Source organism: Odontomachus brunneus, unplaced genomic scaffold (assembly GCF_010583005.1).
Source record: "Odontomachus brunneus isolate Ranch 3 - 2012 unplaced genomic scaffold, Obru_v1 Obru_scaffold_004, whole genome shotgun sequence".
Lineage (NCBI taxonomy): Eukaryota > Metazoa > Arthropoda > Insecta > Hymenoptera > Formicidae > Odontomachus > Odontomachus brunneus.
Genome location: NW_022639454.1, coordinates 2,003,126 through 2,018,659, shown reverse-complemented (window position 1 = coordinate 2,018,659; position 15,534 = coordinate 2,003,126). Strand labels below are relative to the sequence as shown.

The window sequence follows — 15,534 nt, the reverse complement described above, 5'->3', positions numbered from 1 at the left end:
CTCTCTCTCTCTCTCTCTCTCTCTCTCTCTCTCTCTCTCTCTCTCTCTCTCTGTTTCTGTTTCTCTTTCTCACTCCGCTCCAGGCGGGAGAATCCACCTGGGCCCCGAGGCGACTACGAACGCCAGCGTGGTGATCGTTAATTTCATTAGGGGTTGATTTTAGGAGGTTAGCTGCCTTCATACGAAGATGGTAGCCGCCCTCCGTGCGCTCGTCGACTCATAGAACGGTCCCGTCTGCCGCGAACAATATAAAAAGCCGCTCCTCGCACCTTCGACGAGCACGGAGGGCTTCGATCGACTTGTTTTCTCTCAGCGACGACTTCTCTCAGAGTCGGTCCCGACTCAGATCGAACCCCCGATTGTCGCGAGAGAGAGAGAGAGAGAGAGAGAGAGAGAGAGAGAGAGAGCCTGCACTTCATCGAAAACGTATTTCCGTGAAGGGTGAAACGGGGAGGGTAAAGAAAGCGGGATGTGTCTTCCGAGCGGAGAACGTATATTGTCCCTCCTCCCAAAAGAAAAAGACAAAAAATAGAAAAATTATATAGCAAACATAAATTAGATATATTTTTTAGTGTTTCAAGAAAAATTTTTAGAATTCTATTTTCCAAAATTATTCAAAGAAGATAGCTATAAAGAGAGGAGAAATCTAGGGCAGAGCGCACAATTATTGGCATTTTTCCTTTAGTCATTGGCACTCGAGAAAAACCTGGTTTTCCTTGCGACTAGTCGCATCAGTTCACAGTGGGAAGATTTCTTTTGGAATCGTAGAGAGTGTCTGCAAGAAGCTTAACTGCGATGCTGCGAGGATGAAAAATCAGGTTTTTCTAATTGCAATGACTAAGGAGTATGCCATGAGAGAAAAAAAATAATTGATCTAAATTATAGTTATGTTTTTGCTCCAATCATATTTTTTTGTTTTAGCATAGAGATAGTTACATGTATATAAGGTTGTTGTCGCTAACACATATTGTGGTAGAATTTAATAAAAATTTCTTGACTATAATTTACAGTAATTATTTCTTTATGTGATTATATGTTACAAATATACAGGGTGTCCCGTATCACCTTCACAATCTCTCGTGAGGACGTAGAGCGAATTGAGATGAGCACAAAAGTCTCATACCGTTTTGCGATATTTTCAATAATAATCGAGAAATTAATTAAAGAAGATTGGTGAATGATCACGCGCGATATGGTAGATGAGCTGCAGTGGCACCGTCTGTCTTATAAGTCAAATTGAACAAAAAAGTCCTCTACCATTTTGCAAATAACCACATAGATTTTTAGATATTAATAAAAGAAAATTTGTGCATTGTGGTACATAATCATGTAACAATTTTCTTTAATTAATATCTAAAAGTCTATGTGGTTATTTGCAAAATGGTAGAGGACTTTTTTATTCAATTTGACTTAATATATAAGTATACAACGGCAGACGGTGCCACTGCAGTTCATCTACTATATCGCGCGTAATCATTTACCAATCTTCTTTAATTAATTTCTCGGTTACTATTGAGAATATCGCAAAACGGTATGGGACTTTTGTGTTCATCTTAATCTGCTCTGCGTCCTTACGAGAGATTGTGAAGATGATACGGGATACCCTGTATAACAAACATTCTTTTCTCAATGCAATAATTGTCTGGTCTCTCTCTCTTTGCCTTATTTATTAAAAAAACCCTCGGGAGAATCGTGCAGTCACCTTTGCCCTTTACAAATTAATTCCTCATACTTAAAAAATTTTTCATGTACATAATGTTTAAAATTAAAGCACTGAACACATATAACACATATAAGTGAAACACTTTACTTTCCTAATTTTTTATTTTCCCAAAATAGATTTGTGATTCCAAGATCACGTTGGGCAATTAATATCGCTGCCCACATATTAAAAAAGGTAGCTATATTGTGACTTTCACGTCACATCAGTCAAGGCAAAAACGATATTCATATTGAAAATAAACAATAATGAAACTGGATTGTGACTTCAGAGTCACAGTGGACAGTAGAGGATTAAATTATCGCTGAAGAGATGAAAATTATTATTTCATTAAAGCGCTACATCTCTTTCTCTTTCAGTCATCTGAATCTATATCTATATCTCTCTTACATTATCTGGCACAGCTTTTGGTGTTATAAATTTTGCGGGAAATTGCCCCACTTTTCTCGTGTCTCGAGATCTCGGTCCTCCAGGACAATGCGTGTCATTCGCGCTCGTTGCAGGAGCGCGGAATCGGCGGATCCGAGAATAGCATGCGGGAATGAAGAATGCGATGACTAGACTTCGTCCATCACACACCGCGAGAAGCGGCCGAGCAGATATCGAACATGTGAATGAAAAAGAACCATTAGCGTCGCGCAAGCGCGTCCTCGGTTGGCCTCGTTCGAATGATTAATCGTGTCTAATGCCGCTCGTATCTCGAAGATTGGTACCGGCGACGGCGGGATTACATCGTGGACGATACATTAATTCGCGCTTGTTCGCGTCGTAGAACACATGTTCCTTCGAATAAAACAACGGACGCACGGCGACGGTGTGCAACTCTTATTTTTTTTTTTTTTAATATCGCGGATGGAACAAACTTTTTTCTCTGTTTCGCTTTAGATCTTCAGACTCTGCGGGTTTTTCTATTTTCACAATTACACGCGCGATTTCGCTCGGTGACTTTCACTGACCGGGGAAACGAATATCAGTTTTCAATTGTTCCCGGCCGCAGTTTGCAGTTGCACGCGCGCGCGCGTACATACAATTCAGTACGGTCGTTCGCAAAGTTATCGCGAGCAAACATACTTGTTTTGATCGGTCGAACTGAAACCGAAATAAAATACAGATGCCGCGGCAGACGCACACGCGATTGTTATCGATCGGTTATTTGTTATTGCAAATTGTCTGTCTGCACCGCACGACTTTTCACCAGAAATAAAAGGTACGATGGACCGCGCTTTTTGGAGGATCTCTTTGGCAAAGGTGATTGTTGATTATTAAATTTCCGCGCGCGCCGTAATCGGCGGGTCGAAAAATTCGGCCGAATTGGACGCGCGCGTCTACGATCGAAATTTCATCGGAGTGCCGGAGTGTCGCCGGTGAAATCCGTTCGTTCGTCCTCGATACTTCGTAGCGAAGTTAAACTGGAGCACGTCGTCGAGTGACGGAGCCAAGGTAAGCCGCGATAATTGTATAACCGGCTTCCGAGAAGCGGAACGCGCTTTGCTGCAACGTCGATATATATCGCCGTAGTTACTGTCACCAATCGGCATACATGAGAGAAGCAAGTTGCGTGCGGGTTTTGCGTCTTGTCCTTTCGTTTCCGCGGAAAAGTGCCCCGCCCCACGCGGGAAAACTCCCCCCCCTCCCCCCCGTGGATCCGATCGAACGGAGGATTCGGAGATCTGTCTCGATCGAGACAGTCACGTGGACAACGACGAAGATTAATGTCCTTCAAAGTTATTAGAGCTGTCATCCGAACGTGGTGGCCGCCTAATCTCTGCTTAATCACTCTCTCTCTCTTTCTCTCTGTCTGATCTCTACCTAATCTCTGCCTGATCGTACGTCTTAACGACACGCAACGTAAAATCGTACGGGAGTGGATCCAGGTCGACTAAGAGACTTATTCTGAAATCTTTTTAATCAATAAAAGCGCTTCTAAATGTGCTTGCAAGTCAGTCAGTCAGTTTGCAAGTCGCACTTAGAGGCATTGTGGTCGACGAAAGAGTTCAGAACAAGCATTTTTTCATACCAATTATTTTTGATATTTCTTCTTAAACAAAGTTTCAAGTCACCCTGTGTTTTATTGCAAAACAGAATGACAAATTTCAATAATACCCTGTATTTTGCCGCGACGAAAATGGGGAAAATTTCGACAGCACTCTCCATTTCATTGCGAGAGAAAATTAAAAATTTCAATAGCGGCCTGCATTTTTTATCGCGAAGTAAGATTGAAAATTTCGCTTATATCTCGGGAAATGAAACTAGACGGAGAAAAGAGCCGGAGAGCGCGAGGCCGAGAGAAGCAACATCATAGAAAGAGGAAAAGAGAGAGAGAGAGAGAGAGAGAGAGAGAGAGAGAGAGAGAGAGAGGCGAGAAGACAGCGAGATAGAAAGACTGGCCAAATAAGCTGTCACAGAGCGAGTAACGAGGCATATAATAACCCTCGGTGACATTCGAACAAACAGCCATCTGTAGGTAATACCCCTGTGGTGAGGAACGCCCCAAAAACTACACCCCGTCAAGAAATTACAATGACAATGAACGAAATCCGATCCGCCGCCGGGCACGAACTGTGTGCGCGCGCGCGCGCCTCGTTCTTCCTGTCGCTCTTTCTTTTCTTCTCTTTTTTTTCGTTCACACCTTCTCTCGGCGACGCACACGTACGCACGTTGTGTTCTTTCTCTGACGAGTCGCCTATGCGAGAGTTAGGTAGGTTTTTCGGCCATTGTGCGACGCGACGATCCGGAGAGGTGAGGAGAATTACCGCGTTGGAGCCGAGGGTTGTCGCGTAATACGTTTGTGGGCCGTACGTGGGCCTCCAGAAGTCCTTTCCTGCAACGTTCCCCGCGAACGACATTCGCTAAATCACCGTATCGACGTATCCTCGGTCGCAAGACGGTTTGCAGCCCACTTTTTATCAGCAACAAAGTTGCAGCGTTTCAAGTTGTCGTGATTAAGACCCGCCTCTGATGTGCATGCTGATGTACATGCGTAATCGATTATGACAGGAGCCGCAGTGATCGTGCAAATGTGACATAATAAAGGACGATGGGTAAAATGGGCCGACTTTTTTATTCTTTTTTAAGTATCTTTTTGCTAAAAAATTTTAAAGTAACTTTTTTTAAGAATTTCAAAGTAAGAACATTATTTTGAGGTAATTTTCATGTGTCACAAGTAAGATAACGCGGCAGTGTATGTTGAATGCACGTTAGCAGTGACTTGCAATTGTGACAATTTGAGACCTTGCAACTTGATTCGATAAAAAATGTACACAGAGAGGAAATACTTGGGAATTTATTTACGAGATATAAAGCTTATTTCTGTGAGTAACTTCACATCGCACGAATGAATCTTCAAATGTTTTTCTTCTCAGTATGCAAACCATTTTACGACCGAGCATGCAACAAGCATCATACATGTCTTGACACTCGTTTCCTAAAAATTCCTGCGATTTTCTACCTTGACCAAACACGTGGCCAACTTGTCTCCCCCGTGCGTGAGGTTGGAACTCGTGTAAGTAACTCTGGTTACAATGTTAAAGCTAGCTGCAAGCTAATGTGACGCCAGGTGTAACCAGACTCGCTCCCACGAGTTGTTAGATTTAACGTTTACGTGAATACGTAATGATTACGGAGCTTTGTCGAGGTTCTATTGTCCAGCCGAACGTAGAACGTCTCCGTTTGTGCAGAGAACTCACAGTAGCGACGAAAGGAGGAGGAGGATCATCATTCCCGCAAATTGACGTCGCCTCGCGACTTATTTATTAAGGGCGCATTGAAATAAATTGCATCGTTCGCGTTTACGGTTTCTGGCTTAGCGTCGTCGAGAGAAAGCGCGGCGCCTTTGACATTCTGTCGGCTCAAATGATACGAAAATTACTGCCATATTATTCGCCGTGAATCACGCGGCATGATTTCATATTTAATTCATAAAGCGAGAGTCATTTTCGGACCCACCTCCTTCTCTCCGCACAGGTGTAAGCTCTACGACAAACCTCGCAAAAGAGAGAGAGGGAGAGAGAGAGAGAGAGACCTCTCCGTTGATCCGCTGATTGGACACGATTGGTCTAGCTGAACGTGATACTTTCGCAAGACGGCTGGCCGCGATTCAATCTCGCATTGACACGCCGACGAGAGGCGTATTCGCCCGCGGAATATGGACGTGTCGCAAGTTTCCTTATTAATCTGCCTCAGTATATCGCGATCCGCAAACACATCCTCTTTCTCAGCGGGACCCGCCGAGCCTCGACGGGCTTTTGCGCAACTGCGCATCTGCGCGCGAAATTTCGCGAGCAAGATGCGTTTCATTACTCGCGTGATCGTATACAACCGAATGCTGTATATCCGAATCACCTGTTCTCGCGAGATAACATAGCCCGACCAGCACGGGTTTCGCCAACGTACATTTACATCACGCTGAACGATCCCGCGTCCACGAGCTTTGCGTTATCCCGCGCGACGCATAATCCCATTATACGGAGAAGCTAGCCTCTTCCCCCAAAAAGAAAGCCGAGGGTTGAATTCGATCGTGCGCTAAGTAGCGGATAATTCAGCGCGATGCGCTCCGATAAAGAGAGAGAGAGAGAGAGAGAGAGGGAGGGACAGAGAGAACCGTATGTAGGTCTCAGCGATCGCTATCGCGTAGCATTGATATCGCGAAAGGAGCGACGCTCGCATAATGGAAGCGCACTGGTGCGTCACCTTTACGCGCGAAAGCGCATCCGCAGCCTTAAACTTATTTTCGCGTAAGGTTAAGAGTCCCCGCGCTCCGTTGCTCTTGATGCACCGTGCAGAAAAAGAGAGATAAATTCTAATTAAGGGCGACAAGAGCGCGCGCGCAGGAAAGAGAGAGAGAGAGAGAGAGGAGAGAGCCGGGACGGGTATTTTATATTTCCGGTTGCGCAGCGCACGGCCGCTTTATATCGGGATTATACCGCTGCCCCCGCTATTTCGAGCCGGCGCGCCCGTATTTATCGGCGTCGCGCTTTCGCGTTTTACGCCCCTGCAGCGCGTAAATTCCGCCGCGGAATAAATTCCGGACCAAACGATCTCTCCGACCCGCGCCCGGGACATTGTGTATCGCGACACAGCGGCTCTTCGTGTTACGCGCCATTAGCGGCTCCGAAATCCGTGAGGTACGCCGGTCTCTGTCCGCGAGAAGTATGCGGCACCGTTATCGTGAGGTACATCTCACTGACTGACTCTCTTCTCTGCCGTGCCTTTCGATTAACGTCCTAAGAGCCGTTTCTAATAACACGTGGAGGCAGACAGCTGAGTCTGCCGATCGCACGGAACTTGCAATTTTGGCGAACTCTTTATCGATACGCGGAGAGAGTCTTGTAGCAAAAATCAACGTGGAATTTCGTAACCGTGAGGAGTAGACTGACGTTCCGCGGTAATTGGTTATCTTTGGATTTCGTATGTGCTATTTGCGTTTTGACAACTGAAATGTGCTGTTAAGAAATTTGCCGTGTTTCTGGCGAAATTCCCTGACGAGGCAGACTCTAGGTCTGTTCTCTTCATCTGAACTATTTCAACTGGCGCAATAAGTTAGAATGTAACAAATATACTTTGTTTCACTCTAACATATTACATTCGTCTGCATCAGTTCAGGCAGTTCAGTTAAAAAGAACAGGCCTCTTGCTGACAGCCTATTCCTGTTCTATTAGAAACATAGATGGAAAGAAATTTGCACGAAGAAGAAACTATAATGTTCCCTCCGTGCGAAGTGATTGATAGAAACAGACAGACAAGATACATTACGTAGCACAGTTACTCACTTTTTAACAGCGGCAGGTCGTTCATGAACCCTCCATCGTCCACGTTTGTGTTCTGAAAAATGGAGAACAACTCATATGAATGTCTAATAATGAGCTTCGCGTGTAACTGGATAAACTGTTCTTTTTCACATCTTTCTTTCCTTTTGAGAGAACTTTTTCTCAGGGGAAATTCAAGCGCCTTGATTCTTTTGGCGCATTTCTTTATTTTTCAGCGAAATTTGACGCGCGTTTTTGACACACAGTAATACGTTGAGCAGATCTCCGCGATGAAGAATTCAGCAGCGGACACGCGATGGCACGTATTCTGCGCGCTTGTTTTGCCGCGGAGTTGGCTGATACACGATATCCCCCGCGCCGCAACGCTGTTTTACATTAAACGAATACTTTTCGCATACGCCTGCGAGAGAAGGGAAAATCTTTTTGACCGCGGCAAAGCGCGGGCGTGCTTCACAACATACCCGGGCCGCGTTGTAACGAGCGCCTGACATTCTGTTCAAACGGATGCGCCGTTGAAACTTCGCGTTTAACGCGACTGTTTCCGCAACAAAAGAGACAGAAAGAGAGAAAAAAAAAGAATGAAAATCGGCGAGAACGTGCGCGTTGCTCTCCCCGTGAAAATCCTCGCGCGGTTCCGCCGTGGAAAATCATTTTGAATCCTTAATTGATCTCTCGAGATGGACTTTCAAAGAGTATAACGTCTTCAAACGTCTCGCGGTTCTCTCTCGACCGAGAGAGAGTCGTCGTCATCTTCGTCGTCGTCATCGGCGTCGCCGTCGTCGTCGTCGTCGGCGTCGCCGTCGTCGTCGTCGTCGTCATCGTCATTATCGCGGTCGAAAAACACGCCATGGAATGATAATAGAGAAAATATGTTGCGATTACGTACATCGTCGCTCACCTGGGGGTCGTCAACGAGGCTGCTGTGCAGAACGAGGTCGGTTTGGTCGAGGCCCGGAGGCGGTAGGAGGGCGTCAGGACGACGTACGGCGCCATACTCGACGCCCCTTCCACCTCCACCACCTCCACCGCCGCCGCCGCCTCCGCCGCCACCACCCCCGCCGCTGCTACGTCCGCCGTCGTATGGGAACGACGCGTGCATGTTCGTCTGAAATCAGAAGCGACGTCCTAATCAGCGTGATATCGCGTTTCCCGGAGTCCCCGGCATGACATCTCGGCAGAGGCGCCTTGTAAAAAGTTTGCAATTCTACCTCTCACGTGCTAATTAAGCCAGCCTACGTTTTGCGACGTTATTTTGCACAAACAAAAGATTCCAAAAGCACCAAAATCTGGCCGGGAAATTAGAGCTGGGCGAAGTTGGCGAAGCCGATTATTTCTGCTACTTTCTCACAAGTCACAGAATTAAACAAGCATTTTTAAATATGTCAAAGATGACTTTGAGATCTTTGCTTGCTTGATTCTGAAATCTATTAAGGAACGGTATAAATAATCGATTTTGCCAGCTTACCTCCAGTAGCCAACTACAAAGTAGTTGTATAACAAAGAATTGTTTCTTAAAATGGTTGAATGGTTGAAATTAAAAAAAAATCCGTCTCTACACTAAGAACAACAACGAGCAGAGAACAACGTTTGTTTGCGAATGAAATCAATTCGGGACTCGAAGGATTCAGATGTCCTCTCTCGTCTTGGACGAGTCTTTGACGTATCCGCATTCGCGAACGGGAACTGCTGTCTTTCCCGAGGTTCAAATGCCACCCTTTCCACTCGGTCGCCACCGTTATCGCGGTCGCGCGCTTATATACATTTGCGTTAAATTTATTGAACTTTCACGTCGCAATCCCTCTAATATTACTTGACCTTTCGCGCGCACACGGCGGACGAGGTGCACGAGGTGCCTGCACTCGCGTAAACGACGATGTTCCTGTGCACACGGCGGTTTCGCTGAAAATCTCGCGTCCGGTCGTTGCGCGCACGTATCTCCTTATCCTACATCTAATTCGATACCCGTAGCACACGTTAATTTAGTATCGCGGGAAGCTATACCGCGCGGTGATAGGTGGTAAATAGGTAAAGGCCGGAGGTCGGTAACGAAGTAAAAGGTTGCTGTCCACGGGAGAAAAATTGCCTCGATTACCGGTATAACGGATCCGTGACGGTCAGGAATCCTCGCTATCCTGTCAGAGGAGGAGAGGAAGAGAGAGAGGGGATGGGAGGTAGAAGATTTTGTACTGCATTTAGGATGATAATGAGAGGAACACGGTGAGCCACAACCGCACGCTGTCATTAGCGAAGAAGCATCATTCGCAATTTAGCCGTTGGGCACCGATGTCTGTGTATGTGTGTGTCTGTGTTTATGTATGTGTACGTATACATTACAGATCTACTGAATATTTATTTTCTAAATTTCTTGAAGTGGAGTCACTCACTTAAAACAGATGAAAGGTGGCAGTATCTTCCCGGGAAACGATAGTGAAGATACTCTTTCACCGCAAAAGTGAATGTTTTAGTCAAACTTAAAGTGGACTGCGACTCCATATCAGCGAATGTTTCAGTCGATTAGAGTAAATATTAGGTGGTAAACTTAGTTCCTGCGGTTTTTTGTTTAAAAAACTCATTTATTTCGACGTCAAAAGCAAAAAATACATTAATCGAAGTGTTTTCCCTCGCTAGCTATACATTTTTCCCATCTTTCGGGCAACGCGTAGATTCCGCGACGATAGAACGATTGGTCTTTTGATGCAATCCATTCGTCGATCCATTTTCGCACATCCTCGTAATTTCTGAAGTGTGTATCCACCAAGCCGTGCTGCATCGACCGGAACAAGTAATAGTCCGAAGGAGCTAAGTCTGGTGAATACGCTGGGTGCGGGAGAACTTCCCACTCGAGCTGCATCAGTGTTTCTTTGACGGCTTTGGCAACGTGTGGTCGAGCGTTGTCGTGCAAAAGCATGACTTTACGTCGATTGCTGGCTACTGCTGGCCTTTTTTCCAACAATGCTTCATTCAGACGGTTTAATTGTGATTGATATCGATCCCCCGTGATACTTTCGTTCGGTCTGAGTAGCTCATAATAAACGACGCCGTGCATATCCCACCAAATGCAAAGCATTGCTTTGTGGCCATGAATATTTCTCTTTGGTGTGGATGTCGATGGTTGGCCAGGGTCTACCCATGATTTTCTTCGTTTAGGATTATCGAAGTATATCCATTTTTCATCGCCAGTCACTATGCGCCACAAAAAACTCTTCTTTTTCTGCCTGGCGAGCAGAGAAATAGAGATGTTTAAGCGATTCGCAATGGCATTTGCGGTTAATTCGTGTGGTACCCATTTTCCCTCCTTTTGAATTTTTCCCATTGCATGTAGACGTTTGGAAACAGCCATCGGAGTAACATTTAATGCTGCAGACAATTCTTGGAGCGTTTGAGTAGAGTTTTCGTCCAATAATGCCTGCAAATCGGTGTCTTCAAACTTTTTCGGTTGGCCTGAGCGTTCTTTATCATTGACATCAAAATCACCACTCTTAAATCGCTGAAACCATACTTGGCATGTTCTTTCCGATGGAGCATAATTGCCATAAGCTTCGAAAAGCAATTTATGAGCTGCAGCTGCAGTTTTTTTCAAGTCAAAGTAATGAAGCAGCACATGTCGAAAAAACAACTTATCACGTTCCATATTTAATCAAAAGAAAAAATAGCACTGCTCGCTTAAATGAATCTCTTCGCACTGAATTTTATTGACAAATGTCTAACCTCTAAAATGCAGCCAGTTTCAGATGTCAAAATAAATTACACCTACAACTAACGTCATCTAACTGTGAGCCGCAGGAACTAAGTTTACCACCTAATATGTCCCTGTGACAGTCAGATTTATTTCTTCGATTTCAAATGAAAATATCGGCTGCATTCAGCAGAAAATATTCCTACTTTGCAACTTAGTGTTGCAAAATTCGTGAATCTGATTGGTGTATGCTTTTAAATTCAACCAAGATAGAGAGCATACAGATTCATAAATTTTACAACAGTTGCAGAGCAGCTTTTTCTGCTGAACACAACCACTCACTAGACGATTCCAGAGAATTCACTCTATATAACTTGTATTAATAGTCGTTACTTGAAAATTGTTTCATATGAGATACTCAGATTTTCACTCATTATTAGATCCAAGTTTTTCAGCTTAATTATATGATACATTATATCTACAATCGCGATTCAACTGAAAAAAACTTTCATTTAACTCTGAACTCAGGTCTGAGTATCTCATTTGAAAGAAGTTTCAAGTAACGACTATTAATACGGCCCTATGAGTGAGAAATCCCTCGAATTCGGGTGACTCGATGGTCACTCTATTTCTCGCGAATAAAATTTCACTCCAAGAAATTTAGAGAGTACATTCTTGCTCATATTTATTACAGAACGATGCGCAATACGATACTTTCCTAGTGGCTACGCGATGCTCCTTTCGTGATTCAGTTTTGTCGGGACGCAACGCGCACGCTGAGAGAAAAATCCGAGTTTTCATGCCGCGCGCGCAAGAGAGAGAGAGAGAGAGAGAGAAAGAAAGACTAACAGAGAGCGCGGAATGTTCGCGCGACATTCGCGCAAAATTGCGCGCGGTCCGATGTCGGGCGGTCTATAATAAACGCGAGATTAAAACCGCGATCTCAATATTGCGTATGCCGGTTTGTTGTCGCAACGACATTGACGGACGGGACTCTACCCTTTCGGTTAACGGAATTGCCATTCCGCGCGCGTACGCGCCCGAAAGCGTGTAGCGCAACTCGCATTACTCCCGTCAATCTTGAGAGGCGAGAGATCGAACGACGATGACTGGCCAAAAAGTCGCAATACGAGTGAGTAGCGTGCTGTCGTCACTCACGATCACGAACGAAAGCGCGTCTCGTGTAATGTGCTCGACTAAACGGTAAAACGAGTACGACCGGCGGCACCTTCGCCCGGCCGGTTCAATTATTACTTAGCGAGCCCGGTAAACGAGGATGACTTCGATTCGATCCAAGTCCTTTCTATTCCGCCAACCGCGATCGCCCGGCGAATTCTTCGTCGGCTCCATTTACTCCGTGAGTGGTCGCAACTTTTTTTCACGCCGCAGCGACGCAAAGGGCGCGACACGCAGAGAAAACGTTCCGCATAGAAATGCTTGAAGATTTCATTGGCACCCAGCCCGACTTCCCATTTAGTCGCGTTGCTCAATGTTTTCCTAAAGATTTTTTTTCGTTTACAAAATTTAAACAAAATATATGAAACACTTTGAGTACTCACTTGTTACAAGTATGTATATATACTTGTAAAAAGTAAATATTCAAAGTGTTTGTGAAGAAAATCATTATGAAAAAATTGCAATAGCATTGCAATTTGATGCAAAAAACACTAAAAAAAAAAACTCGAGTTTCTGTCCCAATTCCAGACAGAGAACCCATGTTTAGGACAAGAATATAATTGATATCGTAGTGGGATGATCTATTTTGGGATAAAATATTTTAGACACTTTGAATCTAATCTACATTTGGGAGAACAATAAGAAATTTCTATGCGGAGTAAGCAGTAAAACTTGAGCAGTAAGCAAATTGACCAACCACATCATCAGTCGACGATTTTTCTTACGGTCTTAGAACAATCGATTATGATTGATCAATTATCTATCTACCTTACTGCTTACATTCTTCTGTGCGTGCCATTCGTTTAACAGTATTATAAGCGAGAAGAGGGACAGAGAGAGAGAGAGAGATGGTCGCGGGACCGCGAATACGCGCAAGGATGCCGCCAGGAATTCCCTCTCGCTATAAAAGTCCTCTTATGTCATCGATAAAGACGAACAAGCCGCCGACAACGAGAGGCTTTAATGAGACCCTCGCGCTCGTGATTACTCGCGTTACTCTCTGGAATGAACACAAGCGATCATGCTTCGAGTTGCTTGCACGGATACGCGAGAATCCTTCGGAAATCGTACGCCTAGAAAACTTCTTGGGATCTAACCGGGATCCTGTCTGACTCCGCAAAATGACAAAATAATTTACTTCTAAAATGTGTTCTAAAAATAATTTATTTTTCGATTTTTCATTCTGTTGAATACAATAATTGGCACACAAATGATAGGATAGTTTAATATCATAAAAGTATACTGATGTTATTGACTGAAAAAGCCTCCATACACTGCAAATTCGAGTGTGTTATTCTTAAACGCATAAACGTGTAATTGGTTGAAACTCTTTTCATACTTTTCTCTTGCGGTTTTAAATCACATCATTTAACACGTTTATAATGTATAAATTAAAATTTTATACGTTTGAGCGTGTCAAATGACGCAATTTGAAACGGTAAGAAACATATAAAAATAGATTCAGCCAATTATACACTCGGTTTTGCGGTTGTTTAAAAATAACACACTCGGATTTGCAGTGTAGTAACGAGTGGCGCGCATAAAACTGGATCCAACCGCAAAACCAATTTTATGTACAACATCCTGTATTTTTCTGCCTTGATTTTGGACATAAAATCTATGTTGTGTGTGGGAGAAAAATAGGATTCACATATGATATCATAGCAGAACGACCAGTTTCCAGGAAAATTGGGCACTCTCAATCAGAGGATGTGTCGTATCCGGGAAAATCTTGAGAAGTTTCTGTGCGGAGTATCGCGACATTACATCGAGACATCTCCGTCACGTGCGCGGAATAATGATGGAGAGGCGGGGAAACGTCGGGCGGACGATGGCGCAAAAATTAATTTTCTCACGCGGGCACATACGCGACGGAGGAACGGGCACATTCGCGATACGGGAAACGATAAGCGGCCGAACGATAGCGAGACCAAGCCGCGCGAGTCTTCTGAGAAAGCGCGAACAAGGCAGATATATGCTTGGAATCTTAATCACGGCCGGCGGCGGAAAAACTGGGGATTTTATCCAGACTGCGAGTCGCGCTCGCGTCGCAAATACGGTTATATTACACGAGCCCTCGCCCATTATTGTTCTGCATCCTTGCCGCGCGCCTTCGCAGAAGAAATCGCCCGAGTTTCTCCGATTTCTTCGTTAGATTGTTCCCGCCCGTTGCTCCTGCTGCCGTTGTTGCGATCCTCCGTCGTTTAGATCGCGACGTGCGACATATATCCGTGCGTGCGTGTATATGCGTGCGTGTGTACGCACATCAGCAAGGAAAAAGAGCACGCGAACGGTACTGAATTCTCCCGATGAGGGACGATCGACATTTCTCGCGTCACGCCGCTGACGTGTTTATGCTCGTTCCGCGCATTCTGCTTTCAAATCCGATGCCCGCTCGTGTCCTAATTATGCCACGGTCATTCGGCGATTCCGCGCCCACTTTTCTCTCTCTCTCTCTCTCTCTCTCTCTCTCTCTCTCTCTCTCTCTTCTTTCCCGAAGGGCTAAACCGTCGTCCATATAAACGAGGCGAGGCATTCTCGCGCGCTCCGTGAGATCGAGGCGATCGATTCATCAATCTATCGCTTCGTGAAACGCGGCGCGTTCGGATTAGCAAATATGCCTAATGAGCTAGACACGTTCGATGGCGGCGCTACTTCTCGCGGCGGGAAATTGTCCGGCAGACGCGACGGAGAGAGAAAGAGCATTAAGGTCATGACTGTCCGAATTCATATCGTGATTAGGAAGTCGAAAATTATACGTTTTGTCGCGTAACGCCACCGTCGCCGCGCGCCTCGGAACGCTTTCACGGCAACGTAAAAAAAAAGGCACGACGCTAATTAACGTGTCTGCCGAGAGACCGCTTTCTGGGATTATTGACGAGTCCGCCGGTCGGATATGTGTGTAAGCATTGATAGGTGAGCAGAGCGCGCGCCGTGTCGACTAATGAGATGAAATGTGATCGCCTTTCTCTCGTTAAACGCTTTCCGCTAAAATAAAGTCACGTGTATGTATGTGTATATATGTGCACACACATATCTGGCGCGGTAACGTCGATACGCTGATAAATGACGGCGTGTATCGAGACCAGACGAGACAGACAAGCGTTAATACGCGCGCTTGCATTCTTGCATCGCCGCGGTACATATATATATATATATATATATATATATATATATATATATATATATATATATAT

General features: G+C 44.9%; 1 protein-coding gene and 1 long non-coding RNA gene across 5 annotated transcripts in view; one reads left to right on the top strand and one right to left on the bottom strand.

The window, feature by feature from the left end:
- Positions 1–15,534, bottom strand: part of LOC116845066 (transcription factor AP-2-epsilon) — a 188,424-nt gene that overhangs the window by 45,553 nt on the left and 127,337 nt on the right. For 3 of the 4 annotated variants that reach the window (XM_032817367.1, XM_032817341.1, XM_032817359.1), the window contains 2 exons: positions 8,372–8,590; positions 7,489–7,540 (listed from right to left, as the gene is read on the bottom strand). In XM_032817367.1, coding sequence (XP_032673258.1) covers positions 7,489–7,540; positions 8,372–8,590 — 271 coding nt within the window. The remainder of the gene's footprint in view (positions 1–7,488; positions 7,541–8,371; positions 8,591–15,534) is intronic. The other variant, XM_032817351.1, reaches the window with a different exon arrangement.
- LOC116845181 overlaps positions 1–15,534 on the top strand; it is a 90,928-nt gene that overhangs the window by 47,415 nt on the left and 27,979 nt on the right. The gene's annotated exons all lie outside the window — the stretch shown is intronic.